The sequence below is a fragment of the Coregonus lavaretus genome (genome assembly GCF_964263955.1).
Source record: "Coregonus lavaretus genome assembly, chromosome: 6".
Classification (NCBI taxonomy): Eukaryota; Metazoa; Chordata; class Actinopteri; order Salmoniformes; family Salmonidae; genus Coregonus; species Coregonus lavaretus.
This window is the reverse complement of record NC_139993.1, coordinates 13,461,773-13,481,557: the sequence shown is the minus strand read 5'-3', so window position 1 is coordinate 13,481,557 and position 19,785 is coordinate 13,461,773. Positions and strand designations below refer to the sequence as shown.

Sequence of the window (19,785 nt, the reverse complement as noted above, 5' to 3'; positions counted from 1 at the left end):
GCATTTAGAAGGGAAAGAAGTGGAACAAATGAATACTTTTCTTGCTCTTCAATCAAAACAAAAGCTTCACAAAGTGGTGCGTTTTGCCCCTAAATGACCCCTGAGGATTAGTGTGTTCTCATTTGTCAGTAATTGACCCTGACATACTCCCTTTAAATGGTACTATTTTAGGCAAACGTATACTGTAATGTACTACTATTATGATGATGACTATTATAATGTCACTTCACGGTAAGTAGAGCGAAATGCTGATATTGACAAGGTCAGAGATGTAAGGTATGTCACAAATGCATCCCCTATACCGTAAACGTGAATCCAAAAGGAAGTTGCTGGGGTCTATTGGATGGAGGGGTGTACTCAACTGTGCCTCAGAGAGAGGCACAGTTGAGTACTCACTCTCTCTCTCTCTCTCTCTTTCACTCTCTCTCTCTCTCTCTCTCACTCTCTCTCTCTCACTCACTCACTCACTCACTCAGTCTCTCAGTCTCAGTCACTCACACTCTCTCTCTCTCATTCACTCACTCACTCACTCACTCACTCACTCTCTCAGTCTCTCTCTCACTCACTCTCTCTCTCTGTCTCTCACTCACTCTCTCACTCACTCACTCTCTCTCACTCACTCACTCTCTCAGTCTCTCAGGCTCACTCACTCACACTCTCTCTCTCTCTCACTCACTCTCTCAGTCTCTCTCTCTCTCTCTCACTCACTCACTCTCTCTCACTCACTCACTCTCTCAGTCTCTCAGGCTCACTCACTCACACTCTCTCTCTCTCTCACTCACTCTCTCAGTCTCTCGCTCTCTCTCTCACTCACTCTCTCTCTCACTCACTCACTCACTCACTCACTCTCGCAGTCTCTCTCTCTCACTCACTCTCTGTCTCTCAGTCTCTCTCACTCACTCACTCTCTCACTCACTCTCTCAGTCTCTCAGTCTCTCAGTCTCTCTCACTCACTCACTCTCTCACTCACTCTCTCAGTCTCTCAGTCTCACTCACTCACACTCTCTCTCTCTCAGTCTCTCTCTCTCTCACTCACTCACTCACTCTCTCTCTCTGTCTCTCACTCACTCTCTCAGTCTCTCTCACTCTCTCACTCACTCTCTGTCTCTCAGTCTCTCTCACTCACTCACTCTCTCACTCTCTCAGTCTCTCAGTCTCTCTCTCACTCACTCTCTCAGTCTCTCAGTCTCTCTCTCTCACTCACCCCCTCACTCACTCTGTCAGTCTCTCTCTCTCTCTCTCACTCACTCTCTCTCTCTCACTCACTCACTCTCACTCACTCACTCTCTCAGTCTCTCAGTCTCACTCACTCACACTCTCTCTCTCTCAGTCTCTCTCTCTCTCTCTCTCTCACTCACTCACTCTCTCTCACTCACTCACTCACTCACTCTCTCTCTCTGTCTCTCACTCACTCTCTCAGTCTCTCTCACTCTCTCACTCACTCTCTGTCTCTCAGTCTCTCTCACTCACTCACTCTCTCAGTCTCTCAGTCTCTCTCTCACTCACTCACTCACTCTCTCAGTCTCTCAGTCTCTCTCTCTCACTCACCCCCTCACTCACTCTGTCAGTCTCTCTCTCTCTCACTCACTCTCTCTCTCTCACTCACTCACTCTCACTCACTCACTCTCTCAGTCTCTCAGGCTCACTCACTCACACTCTCTCTCTCTCTCACTCACTCTCTCAGTCTCTCGCTCTCTCTCTCACTCACTCTCTCTCTCACTCACTCACTCACTCAGTCACTCACTCACGCAGTCTCTCTCTCTCACTCACTCTCTCTCTCTGTCTCTCACTCACTCTCTCAGTCTCTCTCACTCTCTCACTCACTCTCTGTCTCTCAGTCTCTCTCACTCACTCACTCTCTCACTCACTCTCTCAGTCTCTCAGTCTCACTCACTCACACTCTCTCTCTCTCAGTCTCTCTCTCTCTCTCTCTCTCACTCACTCACTCTCTCTCACTCACTCACTCACTCACTCTCTCAGTCTCTCTCTCTCTCACTCACTCACTCTCTCAGTCTCTCTCTCTCTCTCTCTCAGTCTCTCAGTGTCTATTTGAGTCGAATCAACGTAATATAATCCTTTTTACGTCTCTATCATCTTTACTCAATGTATTGGACCACATCAACTCAACTTACTCAAGCTTATCTACTCATAAAAACAAGCAAAAAGATCTACTCAATAATATGACGTGTGCCTTTGTTGACTGTAATAGCTTGAGTACATTCCACAAAGTCATTTTTTACAGTGTATCTAAAGACACGTTTGTTGTGGTGATGCACTTTTTCTTTGACGTTGAACTTGCATTGAACAGACAAATCCATTTCGTTACAACCCTTTTGTAGTATGACTTAGGAATATTTGTTGATGATCCTAATGTCTATGCTTGAATAGTGATTGGTTGTTGGTGAAATATTGCTGAGAACCCATCGTTTCCTGGCCTTTTTTCACTATTGAGCAATTTTGAAACATTTGTTTTGCTATTGGATTCATAATGGTGACCTGGGACAAGTAATTAGTGAAAACTAGAGTTTAGCAGTTGCCATTAAAGCGATCGAACCAAGTCATCCTAATAGGCTAGTATTAGCCTAAAGCAGGGATTCCCAAACTCAGGCCACGTTTTGGGAGTTTTTGCCCCAGCACTACACAGCTGATTCAAATAATCAACTCATCATCATCAAGCTGGGAGTATTAGAATCAGCTGTGGAGTGTTAGGGCAAAACGCAAAACGCGCACCCCTTGGGGACCCCAGGACCGCGTTTGGGAAACGCTGGCCTAAAGAGCAAATGACCATGAGGTGCAGTACCCACATTTAACCACAAGATGGCCTCCGTGCTCCACTGTAAAGTTTGGGCCTCTGCATGAGTCTCTCAGCAGCACTGCAACATGGGACTTTCAAAGGAAGTTGGCATGCAATGTTTCTTCTGGACTGCATTCAAGGCAACTAATGACACACAACTAATAGTGTCAATTATTCATCTGAACACAATTCTTGTAACTATTCGGCCTATATTATCACTCGTTTCTTTTCCCCCTCCTTTGTAAAGCATTTTACTGTGCTACTATAGTCCAAAGTAAGTGGATGATGCCAGACGGTTGTATATATATATATATATATATATATATATACATATACATACACACACACACACACACACACACATTGAAGCTAGACTTCAGGCAACGAAAAGGTACAATACGTAGCTTTTAGACGTGTTAGTGAACAACATACATGGTGGGTAATGTAGAGGTGCGTGTATACATGGAACAATTGTGCCTTTTTGATGGAAATATGGAGGTGGCTCTTAAAAGAGCCTTTGGGGGATTTTGGAGTTCAGGTCATCCTCATTTATGCGCGCTCTCCGCGAATACGGCGGGCCAGCTGGATGTCCTTGGGCATGATGGTCACCCGCTTGGCGTGGATGGCGCACAGGTTGGTGTCCTCGAACAGGCCGACCAGGTAAGCCTCGCTAGCCTCCTGCAGGGCCATCACAGCGGAACTCTGGAAGCGCAGGTCGGTCTTGAAGTCCTGGGCGATTTCTCGCACCAGGCGCTGGAAGGGCAGCTTGCGGATGAGCAGCTCAGTGGACTTCTGGTAACGACGGATCTCTCTCAGAGCCACGGTGCCGGGCCTGTAACGGTGAGGCTTCTTCACACCGCCGGTGGCCGGGGCACTCTTGCGAGCAGCCTTAGTGGCGAGCTGCTTCCTGGGGGCTTTGCCACCGGTGGATTTGCGAGCGGTTTGCTTGGTTCTGGCCATGGCGCTTCTCTGACAGTCGGGAGTATAGCCTCGAAATGCCTATGTGAAGTTTATAAAGCCGGCAGTGGCGCCTGCTGATTGGACACCATCTCCCCACCACCCCGATTGGCCCGTTGCGCAGGCCTCCTCCGTTGGCCATTGGACGGGAGGCCCGGCCTCTCCAAAATTCAAACTCCCGGTGCGCGCGCGCAATAGGACGCCGCCGGCCCTTTACGCATAATAATAGTCGCCAAAGTCAAGAGTGACATCTTTATAGGCACGTTGTAATCTAATGCTAGCCTGCTATGGCAAACGAGGCCTAGTAGGTGTTGTTGTTCATGGAAGGCCTCATGTGGGCACAGAATGTCGAAATAGTTGTGTATACACCCACTCAATGTGTAGCGGTCATAGAAAGGTACTTTGCGCTTTTGGAGAGCTAGGTGGTTGGCTCTTAAAAGAGCCTTTGGGGGTTGAGTAGTCAAGTTGAAGTCGCAGTAGCGAATTTACTTGGCTTTGACTGCCTTCTCGGTCTTCTTGGGGAGTAGCACTGCCTGGATGTTGGGCAACACACCACCCTGAGCGATGGTCACACCGCCGAGCAGTTTGTTCAGTTCCTCGTCGTTACGGACGGCCAGCTGCAGGTGACGGGGGATGATACGAGTCTTCTTGTTGTCACGGGCAGCGTTGCCGGCCAACTCCAGGATCTCAGCAGTCAGGTACTCGAGCACGGCGGCCAGGTAGACTGGTGCGCCAGCGCCCACACGCTCGGCGTAGTTGCCTTTGCGCAGTAGCCTGTGCACACGGCCCACGGGGAACTGGAGCCCGGCACGGGATGAACGGGTCTTTGCCTTCGCCCTGGCCTTGCCTCCGGTTTTGCCTCTTCCGCTCATATTGGTATCTTGAGAAAGTCACAGAAAGTCTGAATGAGCCGCTCGCCACTTCGAGAGCCGTACTTATACCTCGCCACAAGAGGCAACGATTGGCCACCGGGCCGGTGTGGCCTTATCCAATTGGAGCGAGGGACAGACAGACAGACAGCCCTAAGCCGGTTCCCACCCACAGGCAGCGAGTGAGAGGCTACTTTGTGTCCCTCCGACTTTGTTACTTTGTGTCATTTCGCGTGAGCGCCAAAATGTCCGACATGAAATCGATTAGTTACCGGAGTGTAACTCCAGTTCTATGAGTGGAGCGGAGCCCCATAGGGGAGCTATGCTCCTAGTGGTTTACCCTCTGCCCTAGGGCAGAACAGCCTGAAGCAAATTTATGCACACACCTACAGCCAATAGGAGTACAGGTGTCCCTATATAAGGAACCCGGTTCCCTCAATCTGCCTCCCGAGATATTATCTTCAGCGAGACTAGAGAGGGTCGGTAGGGCCTTAAGTCCTATGGGGCTCCGCTCCACTCATAGAACTGGAGTTACACTCCGGTAACTAATCGTTCTATATCGTGGAGCTCCGCCCCATAGGGGAGCTATGCTCCTAGTGGTTTAAGGCGGAGCGAAACGCTCCAAAATGTACTCCCTACCGAGCCTAACACTTCCCATTAAAAAATGAAAAAATGTCAAGCCCAGCAATGGCTGCAACCAATTCCCGCAGTACTGCGACTAAGAACCCATTAAGGCGTCACAATATACCGCGTCATTGGTTATAGACCCGCCCCATCTATCTCAATGGCAATGCCAATGGCTAGTGGGCAGATCATCAGAATAGACGCCATGCTAAACGATTAGTTACCGGAGTGTAACTCCAGTTCTATGAGTGGAGCGGAGCCCCATAGGGGAGCTATGCTCCTAGTGGTTTACCCTCTGCCCTAGGGCAGAACAGCCTGAAGCAAATTTATGCACACACCTACAGCCAATAGGAGTACAGGTGTCCCTATATAAGGAACCCCGTTCCCTCAATCTGCCTCCCGAGATATTATCTTCAGCGAGACTAGAGAGGGTCGGTAGGGCCTTAAGTCCTATGGGGCTCCGCTCCACTCATAGAACTGGAGTTACACTCCGGTAACTAATCGTTCTATATCGTGGAGCTCCGCCCCATAGGGGAGCTATGCTCCTAGTGGTTTAAGGCGGAGCGAAACGCTCCAAAATGTACTCCCTGCCGAGCCTAACATTTCCCATTAAAAAATGAAAAAGGTCAAGCCCAGCAATGGCTGCAACCGATTCCCGCAGTACTGCGACTAAAAAACCCACCCGGGCGTCACAATATACCGCGTCATCGGTTATAAACCCGCTCCATCTAGCTCAATGGCAATGCCAATGGCTAGTGGGCAGATCATCAGAATAGACGCCGTGCTAATCTGTACCAGCAGCTAGCCGTGCCTCAATATTCTGTGACAACACTATCGTCCACTAATGTAATGACATCAGTCACTCTACATTAAGTGTCCAACAGACCGCCTTACTCACTCTATGGAACCCATAGATTAGTAGGCAGGAACAAAATATAAAAGTCATACTATCTGAATCAGATAGATGACCTCACATTCTGTCAGTTCAATACATGTCTCTATGTACTGACCCTGAGTCAAGAGACATGCCACAGATAGCCTTTCATCCGAAGCGGACCTGATAGAGACCTGTCTATCGTCCTGCTTCTCTTTCCTCTAGCTCAAGATTCTCTTTCAGCTATGCTGAGTGCGATCGAGCTTGAAAGTTGAAAAGCCTATTCTTGACATAACCCGTTTTCCTAACCAAGGCGGACCTGATTGGAACCTGTCCAAGGTCCTGCTCTGTCCTCTCCTTTTTAGCTCAAAATCGCCTTTCAGCTCTGCTGAATGCCGACCGAGCTAAAGAGTTGGGAAAAACGTGCCATAATATGTTCCTTCTAATAAAAGCGGATTTATGAACATGGTCACAATCCTGCTTTCTTTCTCTGTTTCTTTCTCAAGATCTCCCTTCAGCCACGCTGAGTACAGATCGAGCCAAAGAGTTAGAAGACATATCCAACAGATAGAAACGAATAAAAGGAGACGGTGTCGACCAAGACGCCGCTCTACAAATATCCCCTACCTCTGTACCTCTGAAGAGGGCAGTAGAAGCTGCTACTCCACGAGTGGAATGCGCTTTAATACCCTGAGGCGGTTGTTGCCCCGCCGCCTCGTACGCCGTCTCAATGCCTTCACAAAGCCAATGAGACAATCGCTGTTTTGAAAGTGGTCTACCCAATGCAGCCGCACCGTGACACACAAACAGCTGAGGCGATGACCTAATCGCTGCTGTGCGCTCAACGTAACACGCCAAAGCGCGTACTGGGCACAGACAATGAAGCTTTTTCTCACTCCTCTCCCCATGGGGAGGGGGATAAAAAGCCCACAATTCCACGGTCTGTGATCTATATGCACTGTTAATAACCTTCGGCACAAATGCCGGGTTGGGACGTAACACCGCTCTGCTCAAATCGCCATTAATGGCAAGGCAGTCGGGTCTCGTCGACAGTGCACTCAAATCACTGACCCGCTTAGCGGTAGTCAAGGCGAGCAACAGCGCCGTCTTGATAGACAGCATTTTGAGGGGTATTTGATTCAATGGCTCGAACGGCGACTTACATAGCGCTTCGAGAACCAAAGCCAAATCCCATCGGGGCAGCGTAGCTCTAGGCATTGGCCTAAGCCGTCGCGTTCCCAATAAAAAACGTTTCACTAATGGATGACTAAACAGGTTTTTCCCGTTAAACCCTTCATGACCAGCTGAAATTGCCGCTGCAAACACTCGAATGGTGGAGGGCGATTTCTGCTTATCAAACATAGACTGCAGGAATGAGAGCACACTCTCTACCTGACAGCTCATGGGGTCTACGTCCTGTGTGTTACACCACTGTGAGAAAACATTCCATCTGCTCGTGTACATCCTGGAAGTGGAACTGGCCCTAACGCTCTGTATGGTTCTGATCACTGCATCAGATAACCCACGGCGCCTCAACCTGTCCCGTTCAGGAACCAAGCCTTCAGTGGTTGACCGATTATGGGCCACTGCCCTATCGAGCCTCCCGCCTGGCTCAACGCGTCTCGTCGATGTGGAATTGTCCAAGGTGGCACAATCAACATCTGACTAATCTCTGCAAACCACGGAGCCCCCGGGCGATCGGGCGCTATCAGTATCACTGTTAGCTCCTCTGATCTCACCCTGGCTAGCAGTGGGAGAATGCAAGACAGCGGAGGGAATGCATACAGGAGAACTTTCGGCCACGGGCAGTGCGCGAACGCGTCTCTTCCCAATGGCGGCTCGTCCTGTTGTCTCAGGGAGAACCATAGGGGACACTGCGCGTTCACACGTGACGCGAACAGATCCACCTCGGCTCTCCCGAATTGTTTCCAAATTTGGAGAACAATGTCTGGGTGCAGACACCACTCGTCGTCTCGAGGACCCCCTCTTGACATGAGATCTGCCCCTACGTTCAAGTAGCCCGGAATGTGCGCTGCTCTCAACGAGCGAAGGTGCTTGTGAGCCCACAGCCACAATTCCTCTGCCGCCCTGTGGAGGGCAGGAGACCTGACCCCTCCCTGGCGATTTATGTGAGCTACTGTGGTCCGGTTGTCTGACCAAACCAACACATCGCGACCCCGAAGGGTAGACGCGAAGTGGTTCAGAACCAGTCGAACCGTTTCCAACTCCAAGAGGTTTATGTGCCGACCTGATTGAGGCCATGCACCACCTATCGCTTGAGACTGACATGTCCCTCCCCATCCAGTTAGACAGGCATCTGTATACACTGGAATGTAGGATGACACCTTGCCCATCGGGACTCCGTGCGTGAGAACGCACGGGTTCCTCCAATAGTCCAGGTCTGCTCTTAGCGAGAGAGGAACCACCACCAACCGATGACGTTGACGCACTGGGTCTAGTCTTAGTTGGGCGAACCACCGCTGTGTTCTGCGCATGTGCAGAAGCCCCAGCGGTACCACAGAGTGGGCTGCCGACATGAGACCCAAAAGTGACATGATCGATAGCGCCGTTACTGTGTGATTCGGACGACACTTCCTCAGGGCTAGTACCAATGCTGCCCTTCGAGGGTCCGAAATTCGCGCCCTCATCATTACAGTGTCTAGCTGTAGTCCCAGGTAGACTATCTGATGACTGGGCCAGGGTGCGCTCTTTTTCCAATTCACAGCGAACCCCAGACGCGTGAGATGAATCACTGTCTGTGTCGTGTGCATGAACGCCAGCTCTGCTGACGGGGCGAGAACCAGCAGGTCGTCTAGGTAGGCTAATATCCTTATCCCTTGACGACGCAGCGGTTCCAATGCCGCCTCCACACATTTGGAAAAAGTTCGAGGTGCCAGGGCGTACCCAAACGGCATCCTCGTGAACTCGTACGCCACCCCTTGAAAGGCGAACCGCAGAAACTTTCTGTGGCGAGATTGAATCGGCACATGAAAGTACGCGTCCTTTAGGTCTATGCTTGTACAAAAGTCTCCCTTCTGGACACATTCCAGTAGACGTTTTGTCGTCAGCATTCGGAAGGGCCGTTTGGTTATGCTTTCGTTTAGAATGCGTAAATCCAAAATCGGCCTCACTCCCCCCGTCTTTTTGGGCACTAGGAAATAAGGCGAATAGAGCCCTTTGTTCCTTTGCTCTCGGGGAACTACTGTGACCGCCTCCTTCGCCAAAAGTTCCGTGATCTCTGACATCAGAGCGGCTACTTTGTCCGGCGTTTTCATCACCGTTTCCACCACTCCCCGAAACGGGGGTGGGGTCCGGTGGAATTGGAGGGCATAACCCTTCTCTAACGTCTGTTCTAGCCAGCGTGAGAGGGTACAGCTTCGTCGCCACTGCCAGCAATGCAGAGAGAGCGGGCGTGCACGAAGCTGTGGTACATCCAGTAGGAAGGACCTGTATTCCTCTATGGCCCTCGCCGCCGCTATTCCCCAGCACCGAGTTGGTGGAATAGCCCAGGGTGGGCCCCCCTCGAAAGGGAGAGGAAACATCAGCTGGTTCTGTGTGAGTCGGAGGCCTTGATACGTTAGTTACGCCTGTAACTCCAGTAATCCGGCCCTCCGTGAACGCAGCACGGTTCTGAACTGCGCTGGCTGAGGCATTAACCTGAGACGGCGCGCTCTCCCCGGATAGCGATTGCATCATCACGTCATTGTCTGACTGAGACTGCCGCTTGCCTTGAGACCCATCCATTACAGCACTCATCTGAGTCTGAAAGGTGTGATCTCTGACTGGTACCACACGGTGGTGCCATAATACCTCTTTACTGGTCTCATGCGTCTGCTCCACAACACACTCAGTGAGTGGTGGGCTGCGCTCAGAGCCATGGGCATTGATACGTTCATGATAGACCGGAGGCGTCCATACCTTGGTTACACTTGTAACTCTGGTATTCCCGCTCTCCGTGAACGTCGCACGGGTCTGAACTGCGCCGGCTGAGGCATTAGCCTGCAGCAAGGCGTCATTCCCGGCTAGCGGCTGCGTCTTCATGTCACATTGGGACAGAGACAGCTGCCTGCTGAATGAGAGGTCTCCTTGAGATAAGCCAAGACGGTGTCTTGGTATCTTTCCTCCCTTCACCTCCTGTGTGCGTTCAGCTCTGCACCTCTGGTGGGCTGAACTACACTCAGTGTGGTGAGCCTGGGCGCGTTCAGGAAAAGGTGGGGGCGCCGATACACTGGGCACCTTCGTGACCGTGGTAATCGGGCCCTTCTTGAACGCAGCATGGGTCTGGGTCGTACTAACAGAGACCTTAGTCTGTGATAGTGCGCCATCCCCAATGTGGTTATTATCAGCGCGTTCTGAGAGAAACGGGGGCGCCGATACGTTGGTTACGCCCGTAACCGTAGTAATCAGGCCCTCCGTGAACGCAGCACGGGTCTGACCTGCACTGACTGAGGCGTTAGCCTGAGACAGAGCGCCGTCCCGAATAGCGGTCGCGTCATCATGCCATTATCTGGCTGAGACTGCAGCCTGCTATGTGAGACACTCACTACGGCACTCCTAGGAGTCTGTAAAGTGAGGTCTTTATAAGGTACACTTAATACCTTTTATATACCTGCCTTATGTGTGCATTCAGCAACGCACCATGGTGGGCTGAGCTGCACTCATAGTGGTAAGAGAGAGAGCGAGAGTGAGGAAGGTCGAACGCTCTCGGATGTATTATGGAAAAGGGGCTCTTTTTTGACAGTGTCAAGTAGAGCCAACTCTTTATTACACACATCAACAAAAAACATTCTCCTCCATACACTCAACGGTAGAGTGGGGGGGGACAGTGGGCTCGGTCACAGCAGGCGCTGTGCTGTCTTCCGTTCTCTCCCCCTCGCCTGTCATAAACGGCGTCTCTTCTGGCCGCCCTTCGGGTGATGCCAGGATGACGCTTTTATGACCTCTCTCGCCGGCACCTCTGGCGCTGCAGGGGGGGGCGAGGCCCGCTCCCTTGCTGCTGGAGGCCGCCGTCTGACGCCAAGCTGTAGCGAGAGTAACGGCCGCCCTTCCTCCTATCCACTTCCGGGTTGGAGGGAATGGGGGGCAGCTTAATCTCCCGCTGTTTAGCAGCCCACTCAATGAGATCTGAAAATTCAGAGCACAGAGAGGCTGTGGCGTCATCATCCAGGGATGTAATGACCTCACAATTTCCTGAAGGAAAAGGGGTGTTAAACATCTGGGTCAGTGTAATGAATTGTTCCAATAGAATATTCATTTCTTCCCCAATAGCCCTGTCATCTCCTGAGTCAGCGCCTTCAGATGATGCCTCAGAGCTGAGACTAACATTGATAGCACATCCTCAAGAGGAATATCCTCCCTAAAAATGCCCAACGCTGCTTCCACTCCTTCAAAAAAGGAGGGCGCAGCTGGCGCATAGTGGGGGATTAATGAGGCCGTCCCTGGCATGCTGTGTCCCTCAACCCACGAAACATAAGTCGGGGGGGGTGACAGCCGCCAAGGGGAACAGCGACATTGAGCTCTGAAAAGAGCTTTTGTTAAATACTTACCCTATGGGTAAGCTTGGTGTGCTCATTGTAGGAAGACGTTGATGGCTGGATATCAACGACGAGATCTTCCTGAGTCTTCTATGGCTTCTTCAATTCTAGTCCAGTCGCTGAAGATAATGGGAGGCAGATTGAGGGAACGGGGTTCCTTATATAGGGACACCTGTACTCCTATTGGCTGTAGGTGTGTGCATAAATTTGCTTCAGGCTGTTCTGCCCTAGGGCAGAGGGTAAACCACTAGGAGCATAGCTCCCCTATGGGGCGGAGCTCCACGATATAGAACTGTACCAGCAGCTAGCCGTGCCTCAATATTCTGTGTTCAATACATGTCTCTATGTACTAACCCTGAGTCAAGAGACATGCTGACATAACACGTTTTCCTAACCAAGGCGGACCTGATTGGAACCTGTCCAAGGTCCTGCTCTGTCCTCTCTTTTTTAGCTCAAAATCGCCTTTCAGCTCTGCTGAAAGCCGACCGAGCTAAAGAGTTGGAAAACCGTGCCATAATATGTTCCTTCTAATAAAAGCGGATTTATGAACATGGTCACAATCCTGCTTTCTTTCTCTGTTCCTTCTCAAGATCTCCCTTCAGCCACGCTGAGTACAGATCGAGCCAAAGAGTTAGAAGACATATCCAACAGATAGAAACGAATAAAAGGAGACGGTGTTGACCAAGACGCCGCTCTACAAATATCCACTACCTCTGTACCTCTGAAGAGGGCAGTAGAAGCTGCTACTCCACGAGTGGAATGCGCTTTAATACCCTGAGGCGGTTGTTGCCCGGCCGCCTCGTACGCCGTCTCAATGCCTTCACAAAGCCAATGAGACAATCGCTGTTTTGAAAGTGGTCTACCCAATGCAGCCGCACCGTGACACACAAACAGCTGAGGCGATGACCTAATCGCTGCTGTGCGCTCAACGTAACACGCCAAAGCGCGTACTGGGCACAGACAATGAAGCTTTTTCTCACTCCTCTCCCCATGGGGAGGGGGATAAAAAGCCCACAGTTCCACGGTCTGTGATCTATATGCACTGTTAATAACCTTCGGCACAAATGCCGGGTTGGGACGTAACACCGCTCTGCTCAAATCGCCATTAATGGCAAGGCAGTCGGGTCTCGTCGACAGTGCACTCAAATCACTGACCCGCTTAGCGGTAGTCAAGGCGAGCAACAGCGCCGTCTTGATAGACAGCATTTTGAGGGGTATTTGATTCAATGGCTCGAACGGCGACTTACATAGCGCTTCGAGAACCAAAGCCAAATCCCATCGGGGCAGCGTAGCTCTAGGCATTGGCCTAAGCCGTCGCGTTCCCAATAAAAAACGTTTCACTAATGGATGACTAAACAGGTTCTTCCCGTTAAACCCTTCATGACCAGCTGAAATTGCCGCTGCAAACACTCGAATGGTGGAGGGCGATTTCTGCTTATCAAACATAAACTGCAGGAATGAGAGCACACTCTCTACCTGACAGCTCATGGGGTCTACGTCCTGTGTGTTACACCACTGTGAGAAAACATTCCATCTGCTCGTGTACATCCTGGAAGTGGAACTGGCCCTAGCGCTCTGTATGGTTCTGATCACTGCATCAGATAACCCACGGCGCTTTAACCTGTCCCGTTCAGGAACCAAGCCCTCAGTGGTTGGCCGATTATGGGCCACTGCCCTATCGAGCCTCCCGCCTGGCTCAACGCGTCTCGTCGATGTGGAATTGTCCAAGGTGGCACAATCAACATCTGACTCATCTCTGCAAACCACGGAGCCCCCGGGCGATCGGGCGCTATCAGTATCACTGTTAGCTCCTCTGATCTCACCCTGGCTAGCAGTGGGAGAATGCAAGACAGCGGAGGGAATGCATACAGGAGAACTTTCGGCCACGGGCAGTGCGCGAATGCGTCTCTTCCCAATGGCGGCTCGTCCTGTTGTCTCAGGGAGAACCATAGGGGACACTGTGCGTTCACACGTGACGCGAACAGATCCACCTCGGCTCTCCCGAATTGTTCCCAAATTTGGAGAACAATGTCTGGGTGCAGACACCACTCGTCGTCTCGAGGACCCCCTCTTGACATGAGATCTGCCCCTACGTTCAAGTAGCCCGGAATGTGCGCTGCTCTCAACGAGCGAAGGTGCTTGTGAGCCCACAGCCACAATTCCTCTGCCGCCCTGTGGAGGGCAGGAGACCTGACCCCTCCCTGGCGATTTATGTGAGCTACTGTGGTCCGGTTGTCTGACCAAACCAACACATCGCGACCCCGAAGGGTAGACGCGAAGTGGTTCAGAACCAGTCGAACCGTTTCCAACTCCAAGAGGTTTATGTGCCGACCTGATTGAGGCCATGCACCACCTATCGCTTGAGACTGACATGTCCCTCCCCATCCAGTCAGACAGGCATCTGTATACACTGGAATGTAGGATGACACCCTGCCCATCGGGACTCCGTGCGTGAGAACGCACGGGTTCCTCCAATAGTCCAGGTCTGCTCTTAGCGAGAGAGGAACCACCACCAACCGATGACGTTGACGCACTGGGTCTAGTCTTAGTTGGGCGAACCACCGCTGTGTTCTGCGCATGTGCAGAAGCCCCAGCGGTACCACAGAGTGGGCTGCCGACATGAGACCCAAAAGTGACATGATCGATAGCGCCGTTACTGTGTGATTCGGACGACACTTCCTCAGGGCTAGTACCAATGCTGCCCTTCGAGGGTCCGAAATTCGCGCCCTCATCATTACAGTGTCTAGCTGTAGTCCCAGGTAGACTATCTGATGACTGGGCCAGGGTGCGCTCTTTTTCCAATTCACAGCGAACCCCAGACGCGTGAGATGAATCACTGTCTGTGTCGTGTGCATGAACGCCAGCTCTGCTGACGGGGCGAGAACTAGCAGGTCGTCTAGGTAGGCTAATATCCTTATCCCTTGACGACGCAGCGGTTCCAATGCCGCCTCCACACATTTGGAAAAAGTTCGAGGTGCCAGGGCGTACCCAAACGGCATCCTCGTGAACTCGTACGCCACCCCTTGAAAGGCGAACCGCAGAAACTTTCTGTGGCGAGATTGAATCGGCACATGAAAGTACGCGTCCTTTAGGTCTATGCTTGTACAAAAGTCTCCCTTCTGGACACATTCCAGTAGACGTTTTGTCGTCAGCATTCGGAAGGGCCGTTTGGTTATGCTTTCGTTTAGAATGCGTAAATCCAAAATCGGCCTCACTCCCCCCGTCTTTTTGGGCACTAGGAAATAAGGCGAATAGAGCCCTTTGTTCCTCTGCTCTCGGGGAACTACTGTGACCGCCTCCTTCGCCAAAAGTTCCGTGATCTCTGACATCAGAGCGGCTACTTTGTCCGGCGTTTTCATCACCGTTTCCACTACTCCCCGAAACGGGGGTGGGGTTCGGCGGAATTGGAGGGCATAACCCTTCTCTAACGTCTGTTCTAGCCAGCGTGAGAGGGTACAGCTTTGTCGCCACTGCCAACAATGCAGAGAGAGCGGGCGTGCACGAAGCTGTGGTACATTCAGTAGGAAGGACCTGTATTCCTCTATGGCCCTCGCCGCCGCTATTCCCCAGCACTGAGTTGGTGGAATAGCCCAGGGTGGGCCCCCCTCGAAAGGGAGAGGAAACATCAGCTGGTTCTGTGTGAGTCGGAGGCCTTGATACGATAGTTACGCCTGTAACTCCAGTAATCCGGCCCTCCGTGAACGCAGCACGGTTCTGAACTGCGCTGTCTGAGGCATTAACCTGAGACGGCGCGCTCTCCCCGAATAGCGATTGCATCATCAAGTCATTGTCTGACTGAGGCTGTCGCTTGCCTTGAGACCCATCCATTACAGCACTCATCTGAGTCTGAAAGGTGTGATCTCTGGCTGGTACCACACGGTGGTGCCATAATACCTCCTTACTGGTCTCATGCGTCTGCTCTACAACACACTCAGTGAGTGGTGGGCTGCGCTCAGAGCCATGGGTATTGATACGTTCGTGATAGACCGGAGGCGTCCATACCTTGGTTACACCTGTAACTCTGGTAATCCCGCTCTCCGTGAACGTCGCACGGGTCTGAACTGCGCCGGCTGAGGCATTAGCCTGCAGCAAGGCGTTCTTCCCGGCTAGCGGCTGCGCCTTCATGTCACATTGGGACATAGGCGGCTGCCTGCTATGTGAGACCTTTACTACAGAGCTCCTAGGAGTCTGTAGTAAGTGATCTTTATTAGGTAAGCTAAGGCTGCGCCCTGCTACCTCTTCCCTTTTCCTCTCCTGAGCGCGCTCAGCAACGCACTCTAGGTGGGTTGAGCTACACTCAGGATGGTGGGGGGATACCATAGAACGTGAAGTGTTCTGTACCTTATGGAATAAACGTCTTTCATTGACAATGTCAGTGAGACTCCGCTCTTTATTCACATAAAATAAAACGCCCTCCACGCCCTGAACAGTGGGGTGGGGGGGAACAGTAGGCTCTTGAGCGTCGTACGCCGGGCCATCTCCCGTTCTCGCCCCCTCGCCTCGTCACAAGTGCCGTCTCTTCTGGGAGGCCTTTCGGTGCTGCCAGTCCGGCTTCGTGACAACCTCTCTGGTCGGCGGGACCGCTGCTGCCACCGTCGCTGCCGGAGGGGCCGAGCCCGCTCTCTTGCCGCCTTCGGTGGGCGCCTGCCGCCTGGCCCGTCGCCTCCCTGCTCTGCTGGGGGCGTTCGAGGTGGACGGAGCTGTCGGGGCTCTGCTGGCTTTCATCGCCAGTGGCAGATGTCTAGCCAGATGCCTCCTCTCCTCGTCCAGCTTGGCAATCCTTTCCGTGGCGTCTTTCACAGCGAGGCCAAATAGCCCTTCGCTGGAGACGGGGGCGTTGAGCAATGAAGCTCTGTCAGTCTCCTTCATAGCTGTCATGGACAGCCAGAGGTGTCTTTCCATGACCACCGAAGTGGCCATGGTCCTGCCCGCACAGATGGCTACCGCCTGTGTCAGGTGGAGAATGGCTCCAGAAATCCTGGAGGCCTCCTCCACCTCCTCGCTAGTCAACTCAGACCTTCCTGTCGTAAGACGGGATAGGGAGGCTGCGAGGATGGCGATGTTGTTTGCCGCCGCTACGCTCTGAGCTCCCAGCGTGAAGGATTTCTCAGCCAAAGTGGCTGTGAACCTGTCCTTCTGCGCTGGCAGAGTGGCCTTCTTGGAGGCGGCCCAGGGACTCGAACCCGGCACTAAGAACGCCGTCATGGCGCCTTCGAGCCTGGGGATTCCCCTAGCTGCCCACTCGTATCCGTTCACTCTGGTGAATGGGGTGTACGCCCTGGCCGGCGAACGCGCCGCCAGGGGTGTCCCCCACGAGCCCTCGACATATTTACCAAGGGAGGGCAATGCTGGAGCCATTGGCTCCGCTGCTCTCCTTGGTTTCGAGTAAGGGCCGCCCTCCATCAGATCCACCTCCATAGGGAGGGGAGCTGGGGGCAGCGCAATCTCCAGTCGTTTGGTCGCCTTCTCAATGAGTTCCGGAAAGTCGGAACGCAGAGAGGCTGCTGCGAAGGACAGGGCTTCTGACCTAACAGAGCCCATGTCGTCATCGCACAAGGATCCCTCAGACCTCACGCTCTCTGCTAGAGAGGGGGTCTTGAAGGCAGGTGCCGGAGTATGAGATTGTCCCACTGGAACATCCCTCTCGGCGCCCTCCTTGTCATCCTCCGATTCTGCACTGTCCTCAGATATCTCCGAAGCGGAGGCGAGTGTGGACAGGGCATCATCCAGAGGGACGTCCTCTCTAAAAAACGCCCAGCGCTGCTTCCTCTCCTTCACAGGAAGGAGGGCGCAGGAGGCGCAATTAGGAGGGATGTCGAGACCTTCCTTGGCGTGTTGCGGTCCCAAGCACACGAAACATAGGTCGTGGGGGTCCGTAACGGCCATGGTAGTACATCGACAAAGGGCCCTGAAAAGGGCCTTTGGGGGTGGATATGATGGTGTGCTCATTTTAGGAAGACGTTGATGGCTGGATATCAACGACGAAAATCTTCCTGAGTCTTCTAGGCTTCTTCTCTCGTCCAGTCGCTGAAGATAATGGGAGGCAGATTGAGGGAACCGGGTTCCTTATATAGGGACACCTGTACTCCTATTGGCTGTAGGTGTGTGCATAAATTTGCTTCAGGCTGTTCTGCCCTAGGGCAGAGGGTAAACCACTAGGAGCATAGCTCCCCTATGGGGCGGAGCTCCACGATATAGAACCTCACATTATTTCTCTCCAAATGGGAAACAAACAGCTGGTGAGGGTGCACTCTTGAGTTTGAAATCGAAGCCACTATAGTATTGTTATTACATGGCACTTGTAACACATCACAGCAGCCTGCCTCTGAACGGGAATAGCCCAGTGGCTCATATATAAATATGGCTGTTGAGGGTGCACTCGTGAGTTTGAATTCGAAGCCACTATAGTATTGTTATTACATGGCACTTGTAACACATCACAGCAGCCTGCCTCTGAACGGGAATAGCCCAGTGGCTCATATACAAATGGCTGGTGAGGGTGCACTCGTGAGGTCGAATTTCTAAGCCATTTTGGCCCTCTATTATATTCCTCTCCCTTCGCACACACCCAGAGTGGGACGATGTTGTGTGCGTAAAAGTAGCCTAGTGTGCGTAATTTCTTTTTCACGACAGATAGTACATGGAAATCAATGCGCTTTCTATGGAAAGAGGTGGGTGGCTCTTAAAAGAGCCTTTTGTGGTACAACATGTGTCGAGTAGAACACTGTTTGTAATAGGTTTACTTCTTCTTGGGGGCTGCCTTCTTGGCCTTGGCTGCCTTGGGCTTGGCGGCTTTGGGCTTGGCTGCCTTTGTAGCCTTCTTGGGGCTCTTGGCCGCCTTCTTGGCCGCTGCGGCGGGCTTCTTCACCTTCTTGGGGCTCTTGGCGGCCTTTTTGGGTGTAGCGGGCTTCTTGGCCTTCTTGGGGGACTTCTTTGCGGCGACGGCCTTCTTGGCTGCTACCTTCTTGGGCTTCTTCGCCGCGGCGGGCTTCTTGGCGGCCACCTTCTTTACTTTGGGAACTGCGGTTTTCTTGGCGGGCTTCTTTGCCTCGACGGCTTTCTTGTTGAGCTTGAAGGAGCCGGATGCACCGGTGCCCTTGGTCTGGACCAGGGTGCCCTTGGTGACGAGGCTCTTGACTGCGATCTTGACGCGGGAGTTGTTCTTCTCCACGTCGTAGCCGCCTGCCGCCAGCGTCTTCTTGAGCGCGGCCAGGGACACGCCGCTCCTCTCCTTGGAGGCGGTCACAGCCTTGACGATGAGTTCTCCTACGCTGGGTCCCGCTTTCTTGGGCTTGGCTGCTGCCTTCTTCTTGGGTGCCTTGGCCGGCGCTGCGGCTGCGGGTGCTGGTGCGACTTCTGCCATGTCTGTCTGTCTGTCTGTCTGTCGTTTGGTCCGGTACACACACACACACACGGTCTGCGAGGAGTAGTTTGCTGTAGACGCTGCTCTGCGCTATTGAAGCTCCACACCGAGCAGGGGGCTGGCCTTAAACGCGACATGAGAACCATGTAGACTCAAGGCAACCAGCTCGGCTTCTCTGGGCTGGCCAAATGCTCTTTCACTTGTGTTTTCTGTTCGCCTATATCGGCCCGAAAGTCACCGACGGAGCCGTGTTTTTGGTCCAAAAGCGAACGGCCCAGCGAGCAGACTTGTCTCCGTTCAGAATAAAGTAATGTGGGCCGCGGAAGGGCCGTGCATTTTGTTGCGGCTCGCTCAAAACCTCACCGTTCGACTGTCGGGTGGAGCGGTGCGCACTGGTTTTCCTGTGCTATTTGTCTCCTAAATGGCCTAAAAGTGCATCCGATTGCGAGCAGCACTTGTTGTGTAGTGAGCCGAGATGTCTGGCAAGGGAATCAAATGGTTTGGGGTCCCCTGATGTGGTCAGGGGTGTTTTAAAGAAGCGCTCTTTTGGGGACCTTAAAACACATGCACCTGTGAGGCCTGGCTGAGACTAGTGTTGTACCTCAAGTTTCAGGTTGTATTCGTCATATGTACAGGATCCACATGGTATAAACAGTCCTACGACATGCTTACTTGCACTATGTGTGTGTGTGTGTTATTGTATTAGTACTTTTTGTGCACTGGCAGTGTGAGTGTTGTTGTTGTTGTATTTGTAGCCTACTATTTCTACA

At 52.4% G+C, this 19,785-nt stretch overlaps 1 protein-coding gene across 1 annotated transcript; it reads right to left on the bottom strand.

The window, feature by feature from the left end:
• Nucleotides 1-18,391: 18,391 nt before the first annotated feature.
• Nucleotides 18,392-19,083, bottom strand: LOC311131382 (histone H1; the record flags this gene model as incomplete). The annotated part of the gene is made up of 1 exon (XM_084164343.1): nucleotides 18,392-19,083. The coding sequence occupies exon 1, from the start codon at nucleotides 19,013-19,015 to the stop codon at nucleotides 18,392-18,394; it is 624 nt and encodes a 207-aa protein (XP_084020469.1). The 5' UTR covers nucleotides 19,016-19,083.
• Between the last annotated feature and the right edge of the window lie 702 nt (nucleotides 19,084-19,785).